Raw genomic sequence first — 26197 nt, forward strand, 5'->3', positions numbered from 1 at the left:
GAATTCATGAGCTGATAACAAAATGCTTATAAACCTGGTAAGGCACCAACAGAGGAAGAAACACAGTTTCTTTCAGCAATACCTTAGAAGAAATGGGCTTGACAGACAACACCACATCACAGGGAACCTTGCCAGTATTCTGGATCTTGAAACGAGCAGTAGAAGTCTGTCCAACAAGAACATTCCAAAACAAAAAGCGATTTTCTTCCTTGAGGTAAATGCCTCCAGCTTGTAAAGCAGGGAGGTACTGTAGAGTCCTTGCATCACCCACAATGCGGTGTTCCTCAAAAATACTGGCAAAGTCATCTGTCACAAAGCCTGCATTAAAATAACAATGAATTTTCACTTTTTCATATTATTTCACTGTAGTCTGTACATAATTTGTAAAATCTGTAGATAAATGCACCACATTTAGAAATAAACACAAGAGCACTCCATACCACCAAAACTAAGCCTCTTCAAATATTTGCTCTTGAAAATGATTAGCATTCAAAATGTGAAACACATAAAAGAAATGAATGGGGCAGTACAAGTATTATTATAAGTATTGTAAGTAAAAACTGCCTTAAGTTTCTTGATAGCATTCTTCAAGTGACAACTATACATAATGTTATTCCAGGATTTTTTCAAGACCCAACATATCATTAAAATTAGCCAGTTCAGTTAAGCCAGGGAGAAAAACTCACCAGAGGTTTATAAATCTTCTAAAAAAAAAAAACATCTACACATTAAATATAGTACACCGGATTGTTTTGCCCTCAATTTGGATTCATACACCTTCATGGATTCATGTCTAGATAAGATTAAATACAAGGTACTGTTTTATTACCACAGATGAAAATTAGTTTGTTTTTTAAAAATTAAAATCATTTGTTTGAAATGGACCCTATGAGAAAAGGCCTTCCCATAATTTGAAGATTTCTGGATAATATTTTTCTGGATAAGGGATTCCATAGCTATATCTGTATCAGTTATTGGTTGCTTTATTTATTACTCTGTATGTCCATTGTATAAAACCCACTTATTGTACAGCGCTGCGGAATATGTTGGCGCTTTGGAAAAAAATGTTAATAATAATTGTGACTATATAAACCATTATTAGGTATTAAAAGTAATGAGAGACTTTACAGAAGGTGATTTTTTTTTGTAACTTAAAGGTTTGTAAGTAAAGGTTACATCAGTGAACCTGTAAGAGGTAATCCAGCTGTGTTTTAGAATCATGAATAAATGTATAAACCATTCTACTAATTATTTGTTGTGGATAGGAATCAAGATTACCAGGGGTGCAGGATTCAGTCACAAGTCGGAATGGTATCCCATTAGCATGATCTTCAGGGTGTCTATCAGAAATATCAATTGCCAGGAACTCTTCACTTTTGCCCAACTGGTCAGCAAAGCATTCAATACTGATGGTCACATGGCCTCCTGGTTGAACTGTTCCGAAGCCTGGAGATATTGTGAACATGCCCAATGCCAAACGTGCCTGAGTCAGTGATAGAAACTCTTATAATTAGTAACCCAGCATCACCACTTTAAACCATCATATACTTAGTTACCCAGCATCACCAGTTAAAACCTTACCATTTTACAGTAAAATATTAAAAGAACCAAATAGTAGTTGTGTGTATATTAGAGTAACACCCAGTGGCATAAATACTATGCAGCAGACCACAAGAACTCAGCATAACCAATTCTAAACTATAATATGATGTGACTTTAAAGCACTGAGCATCATAAATCAACAATTTTTTGTGACAAATTATGGAATTTGCTGTACATTATGATACAGAGGACAACTCTGAAATCATAGCTAATTTATATTGCAAGTTTATGTCATACAACTACTACATCAACTGGCTGGTTAACATCCTGTAATAGCAAAAACAATAGTGTGACAGCATCACTCATCCATTTGACCCTCACGGCTAATTACATTTATGCTCCTCCCACTCCTGGAGCAGCCTACCTGTGACTTAACCAGAAATCACAATGTTAAAACTTTTTCATCCAGTATGTAAGGATTTATGCACATTTACCAGGAGTGGAACTTTGCTAGTTATTATCTTACAATGACATGTAATACAGCTAGCACTACAAAGAAACATGCCTGTCCAGCAAAATTTGTTTCCTTTGTCTGTGAATCAGCACGTTTGCCTTTGTTCAGGGCAAGAGATCTGCTGGATCCAGAACCTTCCCGGGAGCGAACTCTCTTCGTACTGGGACCTGGTCTAAAAGGAAGACAGAAACAGAAAACTAAATAGCCAAGCAAACTAACTGGAGACAATTTACCAGAGTATTACCTAAAAAGATGAGCCCTCGTTAATGAGTTTTATAAATGTACCTGACAGTATAGTTTTATGCTGAAACTTGTCTTGGGACTCATATTGTAAATTGCAGCACTGTTTAACTCAACTGTAGTGCAGTATATGACTGTGGGTGTGGCTTTTATCTACTAGCATCAGCACAGCTTTGGCAAAGAAGCACATCTGCGTGTTTTAAGGCCAAAAAAAAACTGTCACCAGTGGTGACAGGCAGTATCCATTCATGTGAATGAACAAGCAGCACACAGAGGTATTTCATGCCAGCTGAAAAACGTTGAAATAAGTGAGCGGACAAATGCTGACACAAATATTTATCAAGCAGCACACAATTATACAGGCACATATAGTTATGTGATTTCCTTACCCTCTCTTCAGTGGCTGGATCATTACTTCCCTAATCATTTTGCTAATTATGTAGCGAAATTCCAGACTGCCACAGTTCTCCAATGTAAAAGAACTTTGCTTGCGAGTTCCTAATACCATAGCACCAAAATTAATATCTGAAGATGGAGAAAGCCGGTACTTCGTGAAAACAGATTGCACGGATAAACGTATAGGAATACTTGCGATTGTCTCACCTCCCTCACCCAGACTTGGTTCAATAATCTACAAGAATGCAGAAAAGAGATTGTTACTCGTAGAACAGTATAATTGCTTTTTTAACATTAAAGGAACAGTAACACTAAATAAATTAAATCATAATACTTATTCCTTTGGAATGGAGATTATATCTATATATATATAATATGTATAATATTTTTGTATGTAGTGTTTACTTTTGGTAATTTAAAAGTGATTTGCTTTTTTCTAATGTTAAGCTACTGTGTGTTAAGTAACCTGCAAATAAACCTCTAAGTAGCAGATAAACAAATCAAACAAGTAGCAGATATACAGAGCCTGTCATACATATGTATGTTTTATTATAAAAAGCTTATAATTATTAGGGAAACCCTGAATCCAGGATTTGGTTTAGGGGATCCAAACCTTTAAAATCCTGTGACTTTTGGTTACATGGTTATGTTTTGCACATGCTTCTATTTAACCCTTCCATAGCCTAATTTCCATATGCAGATTCAGATTCGGTTCAGCCGAATATTTCATGAAGGATTCGTGGTTCGGCCAAATCCAAAAATAATAGATTTGGTGCATCCCTAATAAATAAGCTAGAAGAAACTGTTTTATCAATAACATACAGATATACAAGCTACTGAACGATTGCATTAGGTGCTTTTACAAAACACACACAAAAAATACACTGCATAAGGCTTACGTCACAGAGAGAAATTAGTAGCTACTACTAATCTCATAGCTGGCTATATATATATACCTTGAAAAAGGTCCCAAAAGGGACCGAAACGTCGGTTGTACATGCAATTATAATACACAAGAGATTTTTTGAAACACAAAGACCCTTGGTGCTGGCTGTTTTATTTTGATATATATATATATATATTACAAAATTTTTCTATGGAAGTGTTGCGGTATAACTGTTGTTCATATTATGATCAAATTTGTAACAGCTACAACAGCCCACAGGTGAGTTCCTAGTGCTCCTTAATAAAGGACTTGTTATTGGTATTGGTACAATTATACATGAACCTCACCTGGCATCGCAAAATAGGTTTATCAGCAATTTGCACCTCTTTTTTGGATTGGAATAGGATCTGAACCTGAGTGGCCCGGTCAGTGGAGTTAAGAGTGCCTTTCTGGGGCAGGATAGTAAAGAACGAGTTGAAATCTGACAATTCAGGTCCCATGGCATCCAAGGAGAAACTGAGAATAAGGGAATTGTAATATTACATTACAGAGAAAATAGCAATACATTTTTGTTTTTAAATTCATTAAAAAAAAAAAACTTTTTTAAGGAAGTGACAAACAGGCATCCCCAGCTTAAATACTGCAACAAAGCACACTGGCTGTAAATCAAAAGACTGTGTCAATTTTCTATTACAATACAGCCCTCTAAACCCATTCTATGGCTTTTAAAACAAACTGTCAATGCTGAATCCACATATGAAATATATGATTATACTACTCAACACATTGTGTATGAAAAAAATAGGCCATATATCAAAGAAATTATTGACAGAAACATATATTTTAAAAGAGCTAAATTATGCAAGCTTTGAACATATCCAATCAGGTTCAACTACGAACATAAAAGTGGCCAGTGTGGATGAAAAGGAATGGCAGCTCCTTCAGTGTAAACCAAAACTACTAAGGGTGTGGTACCTCACAATGAAAGCAGCCAGTGGTCAGTCTGAATTTTAAACTGCATTTTAATTTGTACCCAAGAACTGCACGAAAAATTCTATGAGGCTGCATTTGCCATTCGCCAGATACAAGAGCAAGAGCAATAAAGAGCATAAAATTGTGCTGCGTAGGACCCATTTACATAGCACTTGTGCCTGAAGAAGTGGTCTGTTTTGGGTTGGCTCTGCACCATGAGCGAAATCAAAAATCTTTTTGCAAGACATGGAGCACAGTTAGGTGCAGGAGATCCCTGTAATTAACAACTGCCATAGATGTGCAAGCTAGGTGGCATTCTAGCAGATGCTCATGTGTAGCAAACCATTTTTCTTGTCTGAATATAGTACTGACATCTAAAGGCAGACTGGCATTCAAAGAAAGGTGCAGCTCTCTGCAGTATATTCTAGGAAAGCAAAGTTCTGTGCCTCAAGGTGCAACCCACAGGGCAACATGCAATGTGCAATGTGTTTTTTGCTCAAATCAAAATGGGTACTAAATCAGTCTTACCTGAAGGCGATCTCATATTTGCCTTTGTTCTTTAATGACAGAGTGTGCTTTGCTTCATCATTCACTTTCACCACCCCAAAGTCTAATCCACCATCTCTACCTGCAAGACCAGGAACAAGGAATGCAATGTTTATTTTAACTCAAATGTGTACAAGTCATTGCTACCTCTGTTGATGATGACACTACGGGGCACATTTACTAACCCACGAACGGGCCGAATGCGTCCGATTGCGGTTTTTTCGTAATGATCGGTAATTTTGCGGGTTTTTTTTCGTATTTTTTGCGATTTTTTCGGCGTCTTTACGATTTTTGCGTAAAAACGCAAGTTTTTCGTAGCCATTACGAAAGTTGCGCAAAGTCGCGATTTTTTCGTAGCGTTAACACTTGCGCGCAAAGTCGCGGCTTTTTCGTAGCGTTAAAACTTAAAAGGCGCGACGTTTCGCGCAAGTTTTAATGCTACGAAAAAATCGCGACTTTGCGCAACTTTCGTAATGGCTACGAAAAACTCGCGTTTTTACGCAAAAATCGTAAAGACGCCGAAAAAAAACACAAAAAATACGAAAAAATTGGCAAAATGTTCGTTTCCAATCGGAATTTTTCCAATTCGGATTCGAAATCGTGTCTTAGTAAATCAGCCCCTACATGTCATATCATAGTACACTGACTTATTTTGCCTAGGTAGGAACTACAGTAGTATCATCTACTGTAAAGCTATACATTTGGACAAAAGTAATTTTTTATTGAGTTGATTATTTACTTTTATGTAATGCTACAAAATAATTTTCAATACCCCAACAGTATTTTGTGGACCATTTATGAATAACAATTTGCCCTACAGATATTCTAACACTTATGGAACAACATGATGGGGGTAGTGGAAAAGCAGAAACAAAGTTCCAGGTCCAGTAATCCACAGCAACTAGAAATAGGTTTGCTTACTAACAGCAGATCAGTAAATGCTACCTGCTAGTTGGTAGCTGTGAGTAACTAGAACTAGACTTAACTTTTTTATCTGCTATTGTTTAAATCCTTGTGTACATTTTACCAATTTCTGTACTGCATTCACAAAAATAGCTTCCTCTTATGCTCTATATCAAGGCTTATTTTTCATCTTTTTGTGGTAACAGGACATGCAATTACGCAGTTCCTTTAATATTCATTCAAACCCATGCCCTTACACTTACCCTTTGGAAAACTAATATCCAGAGCAACATCATAGGATTCTGCCCACACCTGAATATTTTCCAGCTGAACAATTCCTAGGATATTTTCAACATCAGAAACCTGATAAAAATTGAAACATTTTTCAGATAAATATAAAATTCATAAATACATATAAATAATACAAACATCTAAAGAATAATGACTTGTAAAACCAGAAAATAAAACCACCCAATATGTATTTACAGCTAATGGTCACCAAGTGGGGCATTTTCACTGAACTCTCCCACTCCCTTCCATTATAAACAGGGCAGTTCCTTCAAAGCTCCCTATCTAGCTTTAAAAAAGCAACCCCCCCCCTTCTCGAAGCAGCAGCCTTTGAGTCGGTCATTATCAGGGGCTTTTTAGTGGATTGGTTATTAGTTTTATCAGCTCCTTTGATGTTTTGTGGGATCAGGAAGTGACAGGAAGTACTAAAGTCAAACTTGCTTCGTATTCTTCTCTAGTACCAGAAATAACAAAAAATGTATTTTATTTTTTTTTTTAAAAAGTATGTTCAGCACATAAAGAAAAAAAGTATATATTGTCTTTTTAGGAGGATCTTTATATTTATTAGGTTAGGCCTTCTGCCTCAAGACATCTTATCGAATGTGCCAAGAAACTGGGTAAGATGATAAAGTAATAGATAAACAGGAGGTGATAACAAACAAAAGGCAATAAAAACATTTCCTGAAAAAAGGGCATGAAAAGGAAATAAAATAATGTTATATTAAAACTAATGGGAATTTATAGGTATTATTGGAAAGGCCATCTCCCATAGACTCCATTTTTTTTTTTTTTAACTTTGTTTTTATTGGTTGTTTTACAGCAAGGTAAAGTACATATACAATATATAGAACAAAGGGAAAGAAAGAAGAAGAGGGGGGGTTAGATAGGGGGTTGAGGGTATGGGGTAGCCATAGACTCCATTTTAATCAAATAATTCACATTTTTAAAAACAATTTCCTTATTCTCTGTAGTAATAAAACAGTATCTTGTATTTAATTACAACTAAGATATAATTAATGCTTATTGGAGTCATAACAATTCTATCAGGTTTATTTAATGTTTAAATGATTTTTTAGTAGACTTAGGGGCTGATTTACTAACCCACGAATCCGACCCGAATTGGAAAAGTTCCGACTTGAAAACGAAAATTTTGCGACTTTATCGTATGTTTTGCGATTTTTTCGGATTCTTTACGAATTTTTCGTTACCAATACGATTTTTGCGTAAAAACGCGAGTTTTTCGTATCCATTACGAAAGTTGCGTAAAAAGTTGCGCATTTTTCGTAGCGTTAAAACTTACGCGAAAAATGCGCAACTTTTCGCGTAAGTTTTAACGCTACGAAAAATGCGCAACTTTTTACGCAACTTTCGTAATGGATACGAAAACTCGCGTTTTTACGCAAAAATCGTATTGGTAACGAAAAATTCGTAAAGAATCCGAAAAAATCGCAAAACATACGAAAAAATCGCAAAATACCGATCATTACGAAAAAACGCAATCGGACTCCATTCGACCCGTTCGTGGGTAAGTAAATCAGCCCCCTTAGGTATGGAGATCTAAATTACAGAAAGATCCCTTATCAGGAAAGCCCCAGGTCCCGAGCATTCTGCAAAATATGTCCCATACCTGTATATCATAATTTGTATCCCCTAGCTTCTAAAGCAAACAACCCCCATAGAAAGTAGAAATAGGAAATAAAGAAAATGTAATGTGATTAATGTAATCATTTGTATGTTGTGCTAAATATTCCACATATCTTATGCTGTACATAAAGGCAGAAAACACAGCAAGGAGAAAAAGCAATGGGGACTAGCCTCCAAGTTGACAATCTAAATGAAAAGATAGACAATTTTATGTACGGGACAGTCTGAATTTGTGACAGAGCACAGAAGGTGGATTCAAAACAAAAAATAAACAAGCAACAGGTAAATAAAATGCCTTCAAGAAAACTCTTTGCACTTTTGCATAATAATAATAATATTCTTCAATATAAAGATATATAAAGTTATAAATATAAAGATATAAAGTACCTCGAGACGAATTAACTTCTTTATGTTAGTGGCCCTGGCTGCCTTAAAATGAAGCTGTAAGCCATACTCAGATCGAGGACCAACTATTCCCTGATCCTGTGAAACTGAGAAATCATCTCCTAGGTTTTCCAGGCCAGTTAGACGCCAAGCTGCAGGCAATAGAGTGCTGTTTCTAAGAAAGACTGTTCTAGTATCCTTCCTGCAGAGGGAAATATTATGGGACAATGAAAGTAAAATTGATTTGCATTTAGTTAAACTGACAGTATCAGAAAGACTACAGAGTGTACAAATATCAAATTAAAGCATTACATATTTTAGACAGCTGACAGACAAGAGCTAACTGAAATGTGACACTACAGCACCATCTATTATAGGCATGCTACTTCACTTCCATATAGTGCTGTGTAGCTTCTAAATCTAAATTGTGTGACTTATGTATGGATACATTCTATAGAGATCATTGGTTGTCTAAGGCACCAATGAGACTTAGCTAAGAAATACCAATAAATAATAAATACCCATAAATAATAGGGCATTTCCACATACGGTACTATTTTCTTTTAAATGATATAGATAAATCTTTTATAAGGTGACTAAGCCACTTTCTGATACATCTGATACTAGGATACTAAGGAATGCATCTCCATAATACAGCAGTGATTAATTGCTTGATAATTGACTTTTAAAAACATATTTGAATATTTACTTGTGAAGTGCATTAATTCTGAATAAAATACAGCTACTGGCAGATATTTTTTTACTGATGTTAAAGGAAAGCTGCAGCCACATATGGTTGTGCCACACAGAAAAAAAAAGGTATAACAACAATTCCATATTATAACACTTATGGGCACAGATAACAGGCTTTGATTACACAGTGTTCAAGCATACTGGACACATTTAAGGGCCCTATCCAAATTCTAACCTTTCAGTGAGACTATTATAATTTTAATATCTTTGCATAAATGTATCATTCAGTGGTCCCCTTTGGTTAAACTGATGTAGGAATAAGAATGTCCTGACAAAGCATGATTGAAATATGGGGAAATATTTTGGCTACCTCATATCTTATATCTTTTATAGATAAGATATATAGATACTTTAAATGTCTTACATAACTCAAATGTGTATATATATTTATTTTTTTTTCTTTGCTTTTTTGTTTCGTATTGTATTTTAAAATCTTACCGTTGCAGCAGAATTTTGTCAAAATGAATTTGCTTGCGGTCTAATTCAAGCTCTGGACGGACTCCTCTACAGCAAATACGGAATATGGCAGGCTCAGGGTTATCCTTAATGCAGCATACTATGTTATCCTCAAACAAACCTGGAGAAGTAGGGTAGGCCCAAATTGAAAGTTCCTAAGGTGGAACACAGATATAAAATGTTTAATGAATTACATTGTATTACAAATCATCATATATTTTAAAAATAAAAACAACTCAAGGAGAAAGTCACAATCCATAAACAATAATGTAGAATAATTAAAAAATATATTTTTACATTGTTACAGATAAAATCATTTTAATTTAGTGTGTTGTAGGACACAAGGACAATTTGTAAGTGGCATAAGTACAAGTTACAGGGCTCAAGACAAAAACTTTTTAGGCTCTCTCTTCTCCAAAAACTTTGTAAGGATGATTTGTTTTGCACAAATAGAATTGACCTACAAATTACCCGGACCTACAGGAACCAACAATCATATCAAGACCTTCCAGACTTGTACCTTGTTACATGGAGGACAAGTTCCTCCTGCTAGGAAACTGGGCATTTTTTTAGAAACAAAAGTGAACATCTGTAATTTTTTTAGCCCTGTTGCAAATTCATATACCATTCAATTCCTATGTATTATTACAATAGTAGGAATAAAAAAATCTTTGGGTTAGAAAGATATAAATCCCAATAAACAGGGGACATTTTTCCCCAGGAAGGATGCTGTATATGACATTCACTTGCACTTACCCTGTATTAAATATGTTCTGAGTACAGTCTGAGTCAGCCTATCAAGTCTTTAAAAAAAATCAGTGAAACTGCCTCTCAAGTTATAGCTTATAATATAACATGGGTTTCAAGAACTCTTTTTTGTATAAATGAATGTAAAATGTTTCATAACTTGTTAGCGCAATATAAATAAATGATGATGTTGATGTTTTGTTATTCTATAGAAATATGACCAGCAGTGTTGGGCATTTCATCCCTTTAAATGGATCATGCCCTCAATCACAACACTGTGGTACAGTAAAAAAAAAAACCCATAGTGATGAGCAAATTTTAACAAGTTCTGTGTAAAAACATCCTTTAACTTAAATGTGTTTGGCAAATTTTACGGTGAATCGAAACGGAGCAGACTCGCTCATCACTATGATCAGTTAGGTCAGGAGCCAGATCTTAGTAATAGGGTTCTGTTGATCTTGTAACACTAGATACTTCATGGTACATTATCTAATTGACAACGGTCCAAGAGTATAATTCTTTCACTTTCCTTCTATCAGAAAAAAACAAGAAAAAAGGTAATGTTTTAATGCATTTTGCTACAGTTCAAATTTGTGTTGTTGGCTCTATTAAGCCCAGCATTCTGTATGGATCTGCAATAAAACATATAACAGTGAATCCAATTACTGTACCTGTTTCTGATTAGGCTTCAGGTGCATTGTTGGTGGATCCAGGATGAAGCTTACGGCTTTGACATCATGCTGGAAGCAGAATGTGATCTCTGAGTCCACAGGAGACTTATTGCAGATTAATATTTTCTCCATGTTCTCTGGGAACTGACATGCTTTGTACCTGCAACAGAAGAATGAACCCCATTACAAACAGCCATCATTTACTATTGTCAGCATGAATTATATCTGTAGAATTTAATACATTACTTGAAGAGGATACACATTTTACCAACAATTTACTCTGTGATCCCTTTATAGAAATAAAGGCTAAATTATATATATATATATATATGTATTGTCCCCATGTTACACAAACACTGAATTATCTTACTAGCACAAATGTTGAGGCAATTTTCCACTCCCACCTTAATCACATTATACAGCGATTTGCTTTGTGAGAAGCCTTATACAGACTTTAATGTGAGGTTTATGGAAAAAAATTATAGCAACCAAAAATCTAACATGGCAATTTCACAGCGCTATGAACAGAGTACACTTACATACACACCCTATTTATTATTTACAGCACAAAGTACAAGGAAATTTTTAGATATCTCAGCAGGGCCGGAACTAGGGGTAGGCAGAAGAGGCAGCTGCCTAGGGCGCAACGATTGGGGGGCGCCAGGCAGGTACCTCTCCTGCCTACCCCTAGTGCTACTTTGTCATTGCCTCCGCCGCTTGTCATTAGCGGCGGAGGCAATGATCTATCTAATCGCAGGGGAGGTGGGCAGAGTTGGCCGACCGGGTTGCCTAGGGCGCCCGGTCGGCTTGGCCCGCCCCTGTATCTCAGTACGCACACATGAGATGGTCTGGGATTTTTGGGCCTGTTTCACAAAAAAATCTGCCAATGGCAAAATGCGGAAATTTGTCGCAAATCCATGCCTGGCGAAAAATTCTGCCCTTCACTTATTAAGTGAGTAAGTTGATACATAACTGCGCTTTTGGTCAACCCATAATGCAGATAAAAATACTTACTTCTCTCTAGTTTTGCCACAAAGAAGTGGCCCAAAATCATAGGTTCCATTGTTCAAAATAAATTTCTTGTGAACGATTTCATCAGGCTTTGTCTCCTTCTTACGGTTTGGAAATACTACCCTGAAACCAATTAAGTGAAGAACCATTATGGAAATATTCTTATCACTAGTAAAAATGATCACCCGGGCACTACCCAAGTTTCACTGTAAAATATTTCACAACTGACCTGCTATAAATCTCACCTGAAACCATTCTGGAGTTGGAAATTAACAGCCATAGAACCAGTGGTTGGACGCCCATAATTTAAGCAATAAATACTTGGAGCATAAGAATGTATGCACTCTATGATTTAGACTAGATACACAGAAATAATGAGCTTCTTATGGCCCTTTAACCTTGCATCATAATTAAAATGGTTTTAATTATAAATATTTTAAAGTTTTTTTAATAATATTTTAAAGCTTTTTTAATGAACTAAGATCCTGATTCTAATAGATTTAGTAGCTTAATGGTCACACCACTCCATACCCCTCCTTTGTCTATTTATCAAATTAGGAACATGATTGATGATTTATCAGCCACAACATTTTCTATTTACCCTAAGAATCCACTCTCTGTTTGATTATCTATTGATAATAGTATTGACTGACATTGTAAATATCTTCTCCTATTTAATGTGAAAAATAGAAAACATGCACTTTGGTTTTATTTTTACTTGTATTTATATTGTATGAACTATATGTTATTGTGTTTTTTACCATTCATTGATTGTGGAAATAAATTGATTGATTTTACCATAAGTAGTGATTTGTGAGCACCAACTCTTAGGGGTTAATATTGGAAGCACTTCACGGATTAGATAGAGGAAGACAGCTCGGAGACACATAATTCTTTTTTCACAATTGAGAAGTTAAGTGGTGGGGTTTTTCACCTTTTTTTTTTCCTTACTGGTCTTCTAACAGTAGTAAATTCACTTTGACACTTTTAGAGCGCGGATAAGGTTTGCACATATCATAATTAAAAGTGAGCACTTTTGTAACCTGGCCATGTTTTTTTCTTGTGCTACTTCTTGTTCTTTGAGAAAGAGGGTGAATTAATATATTCCATATATTATAAATGAATCAGTGAAATGGTACTTTCAGTTACAAGGATTGGATCTCTACCATGCTCCTATATTAGGTTGTGGCTATATGGATATAGTCTAATGGGAAGCTGTTTTGTCCCTTTATTATTATGCCCCCTGGTCTTCATGTTTCATGGACTGTTTCTTATCTTGTTGCAAATTATCACAAGTAATTAAACTTGTATGACAGGAATTAAAGATTCAGTGTGTATCAGACCTGTTTGTAACATATCTACCTAGGGTCAGTGCAGATACTGGGAAAAGTGCAGACTCCCCGGCAGTACAGTTGATATATACGTTGAGTTCCTAAAAGTTCAAAATTTAGGGTCTGATCGAAGTTACCAATGGTACTGGAGGCAAAGTGAATTTTGAGTGGTACTTCTCCACCTGCTGGAACAATCCAGCGGAAGGTGCTTAACCTGCAAAAGATCAAGATACAGAGATTAAGAAAGATGTGCATAACACATACTAAACTGTTGAGTGCTGTGCAAAGCATTGTACCTACCTTAAAATATAGATTTATAGAGAAACCACTAACTTACCTTAATAGTTTTTCTTGCACAGCTTCTCCTATAATACTACTTTGGTCAACATCAGAGAGAGGGGTCCTGGGAGCAGGAGGTGGTGAGTGGCTTTCCTGGATCTGCTTGCTCTTTTGTACAGAAGCTGAGCGGCGCTTGTCTTTCTGGCTCTCACGGCCAGCATCTGTAGCTTTCTCTTTCTTGGCTCGGCTTTTAGTTGGTGTCATCTGCTCTTCCTTATGTGAGACAAAATACAAATAACCTGACACTATTAACTTTTGCCTTATCACAGCAGAAATATAACTAGTAGTAGCAAATGGGAAAAGGTTCTGGAAGCATCAGAGAGAGAGGGTAAAGTATTCACAAAACAATTTTAAGTTAAGGTGTTATGCAATCCCCATAGCTTTAGGAGCAGCACAGCTACTGGATTATTGGTACAGAAATGGTAGCAATGCCCAGCAACGTTATATCTAAGACACCAGTGCACACATATTATTGATTTCAATGAAAATCATTTGTAAGCAAACACATTCATTATTATTTGTTCAGTCCCTCCCACCAACCTGACCACGCAGCTTTTTAATTAAAGGGATTGTTCACCTTTACGTTAACTTTTAGCATGATATAAAGAGTAAAATTCTGAGACAGTTTTCAATTGATCCTTTCATTTTTTATTATTTGCGGGTTTTGAATTGTTTAGCTTTATATGTAGCAGCTCTCCTGTTTGGAATTTCAGCAGTTATTAGACCCTAGCAACCAGGCATTGATTTGAATGAGAGACCGGAATATAAATAGGAGAGGGCCTAAAAAAAAAAAAAAGTTAAGAAAAAGTAACAGTAACAATAAAATTGTAGCCTTACAGAGCTGGGGTCAGTGAACCCCATATGAAAGCTGGAAGGATGAAGAAGGAATTAATTAAAAAAAGAAAAAATGAAGACCAATTGAAAAGTTGCTTAAAATTAGCCATTCTATAACATACTAAAAGTTAGCTTAAATGTAAACAACCCCTTTAAAAAGTATAAAAATCTGTATAAGAAAATTGATGCCCAGTAGTACATATATATATATATATATATATATATATATATATATATACAATATATATACTGTGTTTTCATTGAATCAAATAGTTTATAGTTCATATAATACCCAACAGCCATGAATATCCTGTAAATTATTTCTTATTATATTCTTAGAAATATATCTGTCCTGGACTCAAATGCCAGGGTACTAAGTGTAGGAATACAAAAAAAGTAAAGCATTCAACAGGTTTTGTAGATATGGCAAAAAAACTTTTATCTAAGCTCACTTTAAAGATATATGTGTGTGTAGTAAATAACAAGCATAGGTAGTAAATGAATGACACACAAAAAACATATCATTGTTTCAATCCCATTAAAGATTGACCTAACAACCTATTACATTTTGTATTTCTATTATGATGGCACCTTGGCATACAGTGGTGTGAAAAACTATTTGCCCCCTTCCTGGTTTCTTATTCTTTTGCATGTTTGTCACACTTAAATGTTTCTGCTCATCAAAAACTGTTAACTATTAGTCAAAGATAACATAATTGAACACAAAATGCAGTTTTTAAATGAAGGTTTACGTTATTAAGGGAGAAAAAAAACTCCAAATCTACATGGCCCTGTGTGAAAAAGTGATTGCCCCCCTTGTTAAAAAATAACTTAACTGTGGTTTATCAATTTCAATTTTCAATTTCAATATCAATTTCTGTAGTCACCCCCAGGCCTGATTACTGCCACACCTGTTTCAATCAAGAAATCACTTAAATAGGAGCTACCTGACACAGAGAAGTAGACCAAAAGCACCTCAAAAGCTAGACATCATGCCAAGATCCAAAGAAATTCAGGAACAACTGAGAACAAAAGTAATTGAGATCTATCAGTCTGGTAAAGGTTATAAAGCCATTTCTAAAGCTTTGGGACTCCAGCGAACCACAGTGAGAGCCATTATCCACAAATGGCAAAAACATGGAACAGTGGTGAACCTTCCCAGGAGTGGCCGGCCGACCAAAATTACCCCAAGAGTGCAGAGACAACTCATCCGAGAGGCCACAAAAGACCCCAGGACAACATCTAAAGAACTGCAGGCCTCACTTGCCTCAATTAAGGTCAGTGTTCACGACTCCACCATAAGAAAGAGACTGGGCAAAAACGGCCTGCATGGCAGATTTCCAAGGCGCAAACCACTTTTAAGCAAAAAGAACATTATGGCTCGTCTCAATTTTGCTAAAAAACATCTCAATGATTGCCAAGACTTTTGAGAAAATACCTTGTGGACCGACGAGACAAAAGTTGAACTTTTTGGAAGGTGCGTGTCCTGTTACATCTGGCGTAAAAGTAACACAGCATTTCAGAAAAAGAACATCATACCAACAGTAAAATATGGTGGTGGTAGTGTGATGGTCTGGGGTTGTTTTGCTGCTTCAGGACCTGGAAGGCTTGCTGTGATAGATGGAACCATGAATTCTACTGTCTACCAAAAAATCCTGAAGGAGAATGTCTGGCCATCTGTTCGTCAACTCAAGCTGAAGCGATCTTGGGTGCTGCAGCAGGACAATGACCCAAAACACACCAGCAAATCCACCTCTGAATGGCTGAAGAAAAACAAAATGAAGACTTTGGAGTGGCCTAGTCAAAGTCCTGACCTGAATCCTATTGAGATGTTGTGGCATGACCTTAAAAAGGCGGTTCATGCTAGAAAACCCTCAAATAAAGCTGAATTACAACAATTCTGCAAAGATGAGTGGGCCAAAATTCCTCCAGAGCGCTGTAAAAGACTCGTTGCAAGTTATCGCAAACGCTTGATTGCAGTTATTGCTGCTAAGGGTGGCCCAACCAGTTATAAGGTTCAGGGGGCAATTACTTTTTCACACAGGGCCATGTAGGTTTGGATTTTTTTTCTCCCTAAATAATAAAAACCCTCATTTAAAAACTGCATTTTGTGTTTACTTGTGTTATCTTTGACTAATAGTTAAATGTGTTTGATGATCAGAAACATTTTGTGTGACAAACATGCAAAAGAATAAGAAATCAGGAAGGGGGCAAATAGTTTTTCACACCACTGTATATATGCCTTTAATTTTTAATGCACCACCCTTTGCAGGTTATATATATTAATCTGTCTTGAATAATCTATTAAACTATCTTATAACCTTACCTTAAGTACAGGCACAGGAAACACAAGTTCTGATTCAGGCTCATTTTCTTTCTTTTCATCAACAATAATATTGGGATCATCTGGTGAGGTGGCAATAAAGGTGAAATGTCCCAAGGTTTCTTGATCAGAGGGTAAAGTCCTCATTTCTGGAAAGAGTACTACAGAAAACAAAGATGGTGGGGGCATTGGAGGACCAGAAGGCCCCAATCCTAAGCCATCAAGAACCTAAATGTAAAAAAAAAACCTTTTAATTCAGTAATTTCTTCGATGAAAATGTTTGTAAAAAATAATGTCCAGACAGTTAAGAAATCGGATATCAATGTTTAGCATAGGTGTGAAAGTGAGTGTAAATTCCCCACACTGTATATTTTTTTTTTTAGGCCTATATAAATATGTCAAACCTGTATAAGTATTGCTTCATCTCAGAGAGATCCAGCATGCTGTATGTATGCATTATCATTCAATCAAATAATGTGTGATTTCAATTATTGTCAAAAAGAACACTTTTTTAACTATTCATAGTGCTGAAAATTGTAGTATTTTACATAGCAGCAGCATCCTTCAGTCTTTTTAGTTCTAATATAACTACCTTTCTTGTACTTAAAACTGTTAACTTAATACTTTATCCATTTCTCCACATATTACCTTGTCTACTGTTGGTAACTTGCCACTCTGTAAGATCTTCTCTCCACTTGGTTTCTCAGGGCCAGACATTTGAAAGTTGAAGTAGGGTACTCCCAAATCTAACTTCAGCTCCTCTTTAGGTTCCTCACATCCCTCTCTTTGTGAGTGTGATTCAGCATCATCCTCCCTGCTTCTCAACTTGGTCAGTCTTTCTTTCTCCAATCTCTCTTTCTCTAAACGTTCTTTCTCTGTCTTTTCTCGCTCTAGCTTCTCCAGGCGGTCACGCTCACGGTCCTTTCGATTTCTCTTTCCAGAGGGTAGTTGGCGTTCTGGGATAAGCTCTTCCCCTTCATGTTGACTTACTTCCGCCAAAGAAGGAATCACCATGATACCCTGCACACGATCCCAGAAAGTAGAGATTTGCATGATTTCCTTTTTACAAGATTCATAGTTTTTGAACCTCTGAAGTAGCTTCTTCTCACTTTCACTGACTACTTCCTTCTCAAAATCTTCAGGAACTGAAACTTGTTGTGCAATGTCTCCAATACCTCCCTTAATGTCTTTACTTTTCCTCCTTTTCAATGCATCATCCAAATCATTAGCCACAGACTCTGGGCGATCCTTTACAGATACTTTTCTTTCTAACCCTGAATCAATTCTCACTTCAGACTTTACAGCATGTAAATTATTAATCTGAAAGAGAATTGCAATATTAAGACTGGAAATAAAGTAGAACATAATTTAAACAATATATTTTAAGAAAACATCTCAGAATAAAATAAACATATAAAAATAGCTTTTTAATTTAAAAAAAAGAAAAAGTATTTTAAAGTGGAACATGTACCTTATAAATCATCTTAACTAATAATGTTCACTAGCTTGAAAGTCAACAGTATTTTAAAGCACTTTTTTAAAAAAAAACTTTTTGAGTAACTTTACCTTTTATTACTTTTGACTCTTCTGTTCTTATTGGTTACATGTAACAGTTATTACTTGAGCACAAATGTTAGGGGTAATTTTTTTATCAGAGCAGAGAGTAAAGGGCAAAAAAGAGCTTGTGTCCCTTTGTTGTCTATGCAGGTGTGATAAATGATTACTGTACAAAATTTAAAGGTGTTAATTGATGCAATTAAATGAATAATCAGATTAGTTAAGTTTAGTCCCTGTGTGAAAAATAACACAAATCCACATAAAATGTTTATGAATTCTGAAATAACTTAATGCTGAATGGTGATATGTACCTGCTTGCTTCCTATCTGGCTTTTCTTTCCGCCTGTGTCCTCTCGGCTTTTTCCTCTTTTGGTCTTTTTCCTTAACTCATCCTCTTCTCGTTGCCTCAATAACTCTTCCTGAAGTTTTCTTTGTTGCTCTTCCCGAGCCTGGCGCTCTTCCTGCTCTCTACATCCCAAAATATTATGCATTACAAGCTGTGAATGCATCACCAGTACTGTGTACTAAGGTGTACCTTAAACCCCATTAATGTGGTGTGCAAGCTTTTATTTTCAGTAATTAATGGATCGGGTCTGACATTGCAAGGCACATACATTTTTAAATACTCAGTTTAATACACAAGCAGGCCCCCACCATCATTTAAGATTACCTTGCCACTATATGCATCTCAAATGCAAGGCAGCTTCTAACCAGTGTGTGGTAGCTTCTCTGAACTTAACAATGTCATAGTGTGGCAAAGTATTCCTTCCACAGATTTTTAATTTCTAAATTCCCTACCTTTACAAGTCTATCCTGTGTCTAAGCTTCTGGCCATGGTCATTCTGACTATTTTAAACTGCTCTCTAAGGGGAAGACACAGAGAGCTACAAATAGCAGCTACTTGTCATGGCTACAGAACACAGAGCTACTAGTAGCAGCTACTTTTCACGGCTACAGAAATAGACAATGCTGCCCATTTACTAACTGTCTCTACATGTGTTTCAGCAGAGGCGATTCTCAGTACTGTATATGGCAGGGTATTTTCTGGAGTTTAGTAGCCGTGACAAGTAGCTGCTACTAAGTAGCTCTGTGTGTCTTTGCCCTAAAAAAGTTTTCAATTGTATTTTGTTGTATTGTTTCCTAAGCTCATGAGCATGGATTTATTCAGTTTGCATCAGTTTGTATCACAATGCCATTGTTTACTCCACAGTATTGTTACATACTTTAAATTAGTGATATTAATTGTGGCAGATTGATGCAAAATTACTTAAAGTAAAACTATATCCCCAAACAGTGTAGGTCTCTATAATAATATATTGCATAAACGAGCTCATATGTAAAACCCTGCTTTATCTAATCATGAAAATATACTTTTTTTAATAGTATGTGCTATTGGGTACTGTTACAGTTTAAGCTGCATTATTTTTGATCATGTGATCTCTGAGGGAGCACACAGCCCATCACTAAATGGTGGGTCAAGGGAAAGGATGTAAAAGAGCATTATTTACTGATATATATATTCCAGTTTGGCAAGATTCCTTATTAGGTCATTCAGGGCCGCCATCAGAAATTGCGGGGCCCCTCACAACAACATTTTCTGGGCCCCACCCTCCCACGCCCCCAATGGCCCCTCCCACAAGGGACACACAGGCATTGGTAGCGAGGGCCCCCCTAAAACATTTGTGGCCAAGGGTTACGTTTTGCATTGGTGCCATGGCAGGGACCCACTAAAACATTGCTAGCCAGCCCAGGGCCCCCTAAAACATTGGTGGTCCTCCCCCAGTGTCCCCATACAATGGCCCGCTCTCCTCTGCTTCTTCCCGCTCCCCCCACCCAGCATCCTCCTGCTTCTTCCAGGGCACCCCAAGCATTCTTCAGCTCCCCCCAGCATCCTGCTGCTTCCTTCAGGGCCCCCCCCCAAGCATCCTCCTCCTTCCCCCAGGGCCCCCCCAAGCATCCTCCTCCTTCCCCCAGGGCCCCCCCAAGCATCCTCCACCTTCCCCCAGGGCCCCCCAAGCATCCTCCACCTTGCCCCAGGCCCCCCCCAAGCATCCTCCACCTTGCCCCAGGCCCCCCCCAAGCATCCCCCACCTTGCCCCAGGCCCCCCCCAAGCATCCCCCACCTTGCCCCAGGCCCCCCCCAAGCATCCCCCACCTTCCCCCAGGGCCCCCCAAGCATCCTCCACCTTGCCCCAGGCCCCCCCAAGCATGCCCCACCTTCCCCCAGGGCCCCCCCAAGCACCCCCCAGTCCTCTCCCCCCGCCGCCAGAATTTTTCTGCATCCTCCGGCTCCTCTTCCCCTGCGTCAACTCTGTCAATTGTCCCGGGCCCAGGGGTTTAAAGGGGGCCCGGCTGGGCTGTGTCACTGTTATCGCTGGTGTCCGCTGTTATGTCCCGAACTCCCCGCCGCATGTGCGCTTTTATAGGGTTGCGCCCCGTGCGTGTGACGTCAGTACGCACAGGGTGCAACCTTATAAAAGCGCACATGCAGCGGGGAGTTCGGGACATAAGAGCGGACACCAGCGATAAAAGTAACAGAGTCCAGCCGGGCCACCTTTAAACGCCCGGGCCCGGGACAACTGTACCCCCTGTGCCCCCCTGATGGCGGCCCTGAGGTCACTTAGCATAATATAAATCTGTTGGTTAAGTATTTATTCTGGGGGGTATAGTTTTCCTTTAAGTCTAATGGGATTACATTTTATTAATTTGCAAACTCAAGTTCAAAATGGAGTCTATAGGGCTCATTTATTTTTTTCCCACAATGCAGCGTTTTTTCTCAGAATTCCAGCTGCACCTGATTTGCCAACATTATCATAACTGCACGTGAACTCCTTTGCAATCATCCAGAGTTGCACCAAATATTTTCAGAGTCTGTCTGGTGTATTTTTCAGTGTTCAGCATGCAAGTGGCATGTGCCTTATTTTTTTGGCGCAACTGTGCTGCGGTGATTGATGCAGGGCACTATGGGAACCCTGGAGCTACCACCTGGTCAGGAGGTGGCAGTAGCTCCAGGGTTCACCTGCACCAATAGGAGCAGATGAAAAGGCTAATTTGGAACAGTAGGCAGTTGTAAATAAACCTTGTGTACACATTTTCCATGGAGCATGGTTTCTGCTTTCAACAAAGCTTGACACCTATAATATATCAGTATAACAATGGGAATATATCAAGATCCATTTCCTTTAACTGCAGTATCAAAGGGAAATATACTGTTTGTACAAAAGCCTAACGCATTTTGTGCACAGGCGCACTTAATCATATGCCTATGATTAAGTGCACCTGCGCACAAAACGTGTTAGGCTTTTGTTCTTTTAAATGAGCAAATAAAACTGGATTTTAACTAACTCTGGTGGATGGTCCAGGTGTATGAGTACAGCTGATTTTTCACATATGGTTGCTAACCCTTTCAAGCTATGGGTTTGGGGCTTCTGCACCTGGACCACTTGTCGTCAGCTGTGAGTTCCTTGTTTCGTAATATGCTTCTGTTCTGATTTCAACTGAATTTACCGCTTGAATCTTGTGACGGACCTGGGGTTATATACACAACCGGGTCAATACCTTCCTAGTTATACTAACCACTAAATTACATGAAAAACAACCCATTTTCCATTCATATTTCCAGCAACTTTTCCCCAGCCTGTTTAGACAATTTTTCCTAATTTAATTCTTTAGGAGTGCTCCACCTGCATAAGCAGCACCCCATCCATTTCTCCCTGCATCACTAATGTCAGCTTTCATTGCTTCTACCTTCCACTCTAATATTTGTTTTTTGAGGACAAAGAAAGTACTGACCTTTTCTTTCGCTCCCGCAGAGCTATGAGGCGCAAACCATCAATGTGTGCACGCTCTTCTTCAGGTAGGTTGTCATATTCCTCTTCATCCATTTCTTCTATACGAGTTCTGTCTTTGGCCTCTGCACACAGGCGATCATCCTCTGTTAAGAGATCAACTTATATCAATACTCTGTTAACTATCTGGGTACATGTCCTCTGGCCTGCACTAGAATTATTGAATCAAAACTTTGTTACAACACAGCATGCCTCTTTTTATAAAAAATGTCTTTATTTACAGTTAAGGGCTCTGGCACACGGGGAGATTAGTCGACCGCGGCAAAACTCCCTGTTCGCGGGCGACTAATCCCCCCGAGTTGCCTACCCCTGCCATCCCACCGGCGAACATGTAAGTCGCCGGCGGGACGGCAGACGCGGCGGGGCGATTTCAGGAAATCGCCGAAAAAGACTTGCGAGTCTTTTTCGCCGATTTGCGCGGCGAAATAAATAGTATGACCACAGTGGCCTGAACCAAGTATATATTGAAGTGTACTAAATGCATATAATTCATTTCAATCTCTCAATAAGAGATTGAAATGAATTATATGCATTTAGTACACTTCAATATATACTTGGTTCAGGCCACTGTGGTCATACTATTTATTCTTCAACAAGATCAACAAAATCAATTAATTTGATAAATTACATAACCAATTCCTAAAGAATTAGTTCAATTTTGTTACCTTCTTTCTGTCTCTGTGCTTTCTCACGTTCTTTCATGGTGGCATAATCCTGGTGCAAGTTAATAATGTATATGTGCTGGCGGTTATTAAATGATTTCAGCAGAGAGAGAACAGCAGAGGGCATATTGCGAGCAAACAATGTATCCAGGCCATCAAAGATGACACCCCGAAAGCAGTCATTCAGCTGATTCAAGAGGCCAGGAAAAAAGGAAGTTAAAAAAAATTATTATTTAGTTACAACACATTAAAAGCAATGAAAAGATAGGACAGTGGGGTGTTCTGAACTAGGAAGTAATCTACTCAGTAAACAAAAGATAAAACAATAAAGTTAAAGAAATTAATGGAAAAAGCTGACAATATTATTATAACCAATTGTGGTAGAGTGACCCAGCAAATGAGAGAAAAGGTGAGTTTCCCCTTCAAGTTCTCCATAGTGGGAGATGTAACCTTTAAGGGAGAGGTTGATAAATGTTTTCTCTCTTTAAAAGGTTGTGCTGTCTGGCCCTGGAAGCTATAGGGTTCTGGAAGGAACAAGCAGATCAGGTGATCCATTCCAGTAGTCTAGCTCACCTATTGGAGCTTGCTTTCCACAGGAAGTTGTCCTGTGGAAAGGTATTTAATTGTATGGAAAGGTGTGTAGCTCTCTCAGAGCAGGGCACAGAGCAGGAAGGACACCTCTCTGTGTGTTAGGACTCCCAGAGGGGCTGGGGGTGCTTCCTGCCACTGCACGGAGCAGTGGGAGCCCAGACTTGTGAAAACTACCAAGGGGCTGAGGATCTAAGAAGCTGAAAGGAAAGCCAGAATTCCCCAGAAGTGTTGTGAGTACAGGGGTGACCCCAACATTTGTGTTTTCTTACTGGTAGTCCAAAAGGGACCCAGGTTAGAGAGGGAACTACTCTAATGTGTTAAGGTAGTGCCCAGAGGGCAGGATTTATTTTTATGATTTGTTTTGTATGCTGAAATGGGCACCCCTGTGTAAATAAACTGCCTTAAATCCAAGAAAGTGTCTGTCCTGGATCCCGCTAGTCTACACAATGTTATTAAAATGGCCTACTTTAGGCTAAATTGTTCTCGTCATTTTGCTTTAACTTAATAAAAAGTTTAAAAAATGACCCAAATCACATCCAATTGTTCACTATTTAAGACTGCAGGTAATTCTGGGCATTTCTAAGCGAACAATGCTCAAAATGTTCCATTTTTCATTAGCCTATAAGTAATGGTTTTAAATAAAGCATGATACATACAAGCAATCCATATGTTTATTTATTTAATCCAAGTATATACTGAGGGAAGACAAAAGTATCTGTACCTGCAATCTCTCACTTATTATATCTTGTAATAATTCATCTGGTAGGACACAACTCATCAACCCAAGCTCACCACCCACACTGGCACTGACACTTAATCGTTTTTGGGTGGGACAAGCTGGAAAGGGAGAACTTTCTGTCTGTAGAACAAAGAAATATAACAAGTCACATACGGTAACAAAAGAACAGATCCACAAAAGTATTGACTTACTGAGAATGAAACAGCAAACAGGAAATATTGGAAGATTGTTTTACACAAATAAGCCAAATGATGCTGCAAATTTGTTCTTTTAGAGTCACTTATTTGACTAAAATAAAAAAAAAATCACACTATTTAGAGAAGATTAAAGAGACCTAACCTAATCAGCATGGGGATCCATTTTTGGGTTCTAACCCATAGTTGATAGGGGGTTTGGCTCCCAATTACCTGTGATCCTGCAGGTTCAGAAAGATGTTGTTGCTTGCTTCCTTGCATTTGATGGCTTTCTGACTTGCCCTTTCCAGTCACTATGCTACCTCGATTGGCTCGGGAAATAACTGAATAAGGACCAGTTTTAGTATCAGTTCCTTGCCCTCCTTCAGCAGTGTGTTTGGCCAAAGCTTCCATACTAAGTCCGGGCTGACCACTGGTCTCTGTGGCCTGTAAAGCTATAAAAATCAGTGCAACATTTCAGAACATTTTCAGAACACATAAATACAAAAGATTACAAATAAGAAACTTAAATAAAGATCTGACATGGATGACTACAGGACACACACTTTGGTTAAGGCATAGCTAGCCAACATCAAACAGACTGTATCTATCAAAATCTTGATATTCTTCAACTATAAGGTACCTTAACAGTAGGAGGTGTGCTAAACTTTACATCCTTTACAGCTTTACATCCTTTGATGGATCCTTTTAGCAGGAAAGCAACTGTGATATAACTCTATAAAATACCTCAAATGTCACTTATACAACTTAACTGGTGGAACTCTGGAGGATTAGTATTCCAGATCGCACAGACAATTTGTACTTCTCACAGGTACACTAATCCTACTGTCAAACTGACTATATTTTCATTTCATATCGTAATTTAGCAAAGGTTCAGGGGTGTTCTGTTGGGTCACAGGTCTGGTCTAAACACTCAACAATATTTTCCACATTGGAAAACCCCAACAATAAATAGTGCATGCCAAAAATTGCAGGTCATTATACTAAATCAGAAAATACTGAATTTTATCTGGGAAAAACACAGATTAGGAAAAAACAATTTTTACATATGTACTTTACATCTTTTTACATTTATATATATATACATGTACTTTAAATTAAACAATTTAGCAAGGCGACTGCTATAGTTTTATGCATCTTTAAACTCTCTAAGAGGATCAGTAATGAGGGATGCTTGAACCCAAAAACGTAGTCCTCTGATTTAGAAGAAATGGTACCTGAAAAATGTGTTCTATAAAAGACAACAGTACTCAAATGTCTCCTAAAAATTATAAGATATATCAAAACTGTCACGTGTAGACAATTCTTCTGATTCAATCCAGCCTATTATCAATGTCATAAACTCTATAGGAAGTAATAAATAATGCACTGTGTAGTTGTACAGCATATGACTAATGTAACAAGGGCTACTGACTAAAAAAGAAAAATATATATATATGAAATGGGCATGGAATAAAACAGCTTATAAATTAAAGAGGTAAATCTAACAGAAATCTTTTTTATTTTAAATAGTGTATCTTCTATTGGGACAAACTCACCCGTCTCCTCAGATTCACGCAAGGCCACATCAAAGGCAGCCTTGGAACAGAGTTGTCTTGCTCTCATACCAGTAGGGCTATTACTATCAGAAATAGCATCCAGAACCACCGAATCAATGCTTAGACATGGGATATTATAATGCTGTGCCAAAGTCACTGCAGCTGAAGACTTTCCTACATCACACAAAAAAAACCAACAAAAAATTACTGAAAAAATTCCTACTGAAGCACCAGATTTCTGCAGATATGTATGGCAGTATGATGTTACTTATTACATTAAAGCTCACA

The 26197-nt window shown here is 37.7% G+C and overlaps 1 protein-coding gene across 3 annotated transcripts in view; it reads right to left on the minus strand.

The window, feature by feature from the left end:
* hydin (HYDIN, axonemal central pair apparatus protein) overlaps nucleotides 1–26197 on the minus strand; it is a 137936-nt gene that overhangs the window by 30442 nt on the left and 81297 nt on the right. For all 3 annotated transcript variants that reach the window (XM_002931686.5, XM_012961640.3, XM_031900834.1), the window contains exons 39-59: nucleotides 25910–26083; nucleotides 24585–24805; nucleotides 24160–24297; nucleotides 22851–23034; nucleotides 22130–22271; nucleotides 18649–18805; nucleotides 17429–18100; nucleotides 16784–17008; nucleotides 13622–13836; nucleotides 13316–13498; nucleotides 11957–12076; nucleotides 10943–11102; nucleotides 9507–9679; nucleotides 8319–8517; nucleotides 6263–6362; nucleotides 5079–5178; nucleotides 3926–4094; nucleotides 2686–2927; nucleotides 2108–2228; nucleotides 1279–1483; nucleotides 83–318 (exon numbers count right to left, since the gene is read on the minus strand). In XM_002931686.5, coding sequence (XP_002931732.3) covers nucleotides 83–318; nucleotides 1279–1483; nucleotides 2108–2228; nucleotides 2686–2927; nucleotides 3926–4094; nucleotides 5079–5178; nucleotides 6263–6362; nucleotides 8319–8517; nucleotides 9507–9679; nucleotides 10943–11102; nucleotides 11957–12076; nucleotides 13316–13498; nucleotides 13622–13836; nucleotides 16784–17008; nucleotides 17429–18100; nucleotides 18649–18805; nucleotides 22130–22271; nucleotides 22851–23034; nucleotides 24160–24297; nucleotides 24585–24805; nucleotides 25910–26083 — 4136 coding nt within the window. The remainder of the gene's footprint in view (nucleotides 1–82; nucleotides 319–1278; nucleotides 1484–2107; nucleotides 2229–2685; nucleotides 2928–3925; nucleotides 4095–5078; nucleotides 5179–6262; nucleotides 6363–8318; nucleotides 8518–9506; nucleotides 9680–10942; nucleotides 11103–11956; nucleotides 12077–13315; nucleotides 13499–13621; nucleotides 13837–16783; nucleotides 17009–17428; nucleotides 18101–18648; nucleotides 18806–22129; nucleotides 22272–22850; nucleotides 23035–24159; nucleotides 24298–24584; nucleotides 24806–25909; nucleotides 26084–26197) is intronic.

The sequence above is a fragment of the Xenopus tropicalis genome, chromosome 4 (assembly GCF_000004195.4).
Source record: "Xenopus tropicalis strain Nigerian chromosome 4, UCB_Xtro_10.0, whole genome shotgun sequence".
Lineage (NCBI taxonomy): Eukaryota > Metazoa > Chordata > Amphibia > Anura > Pipidae > Xenopus > Xenopus tropicalis.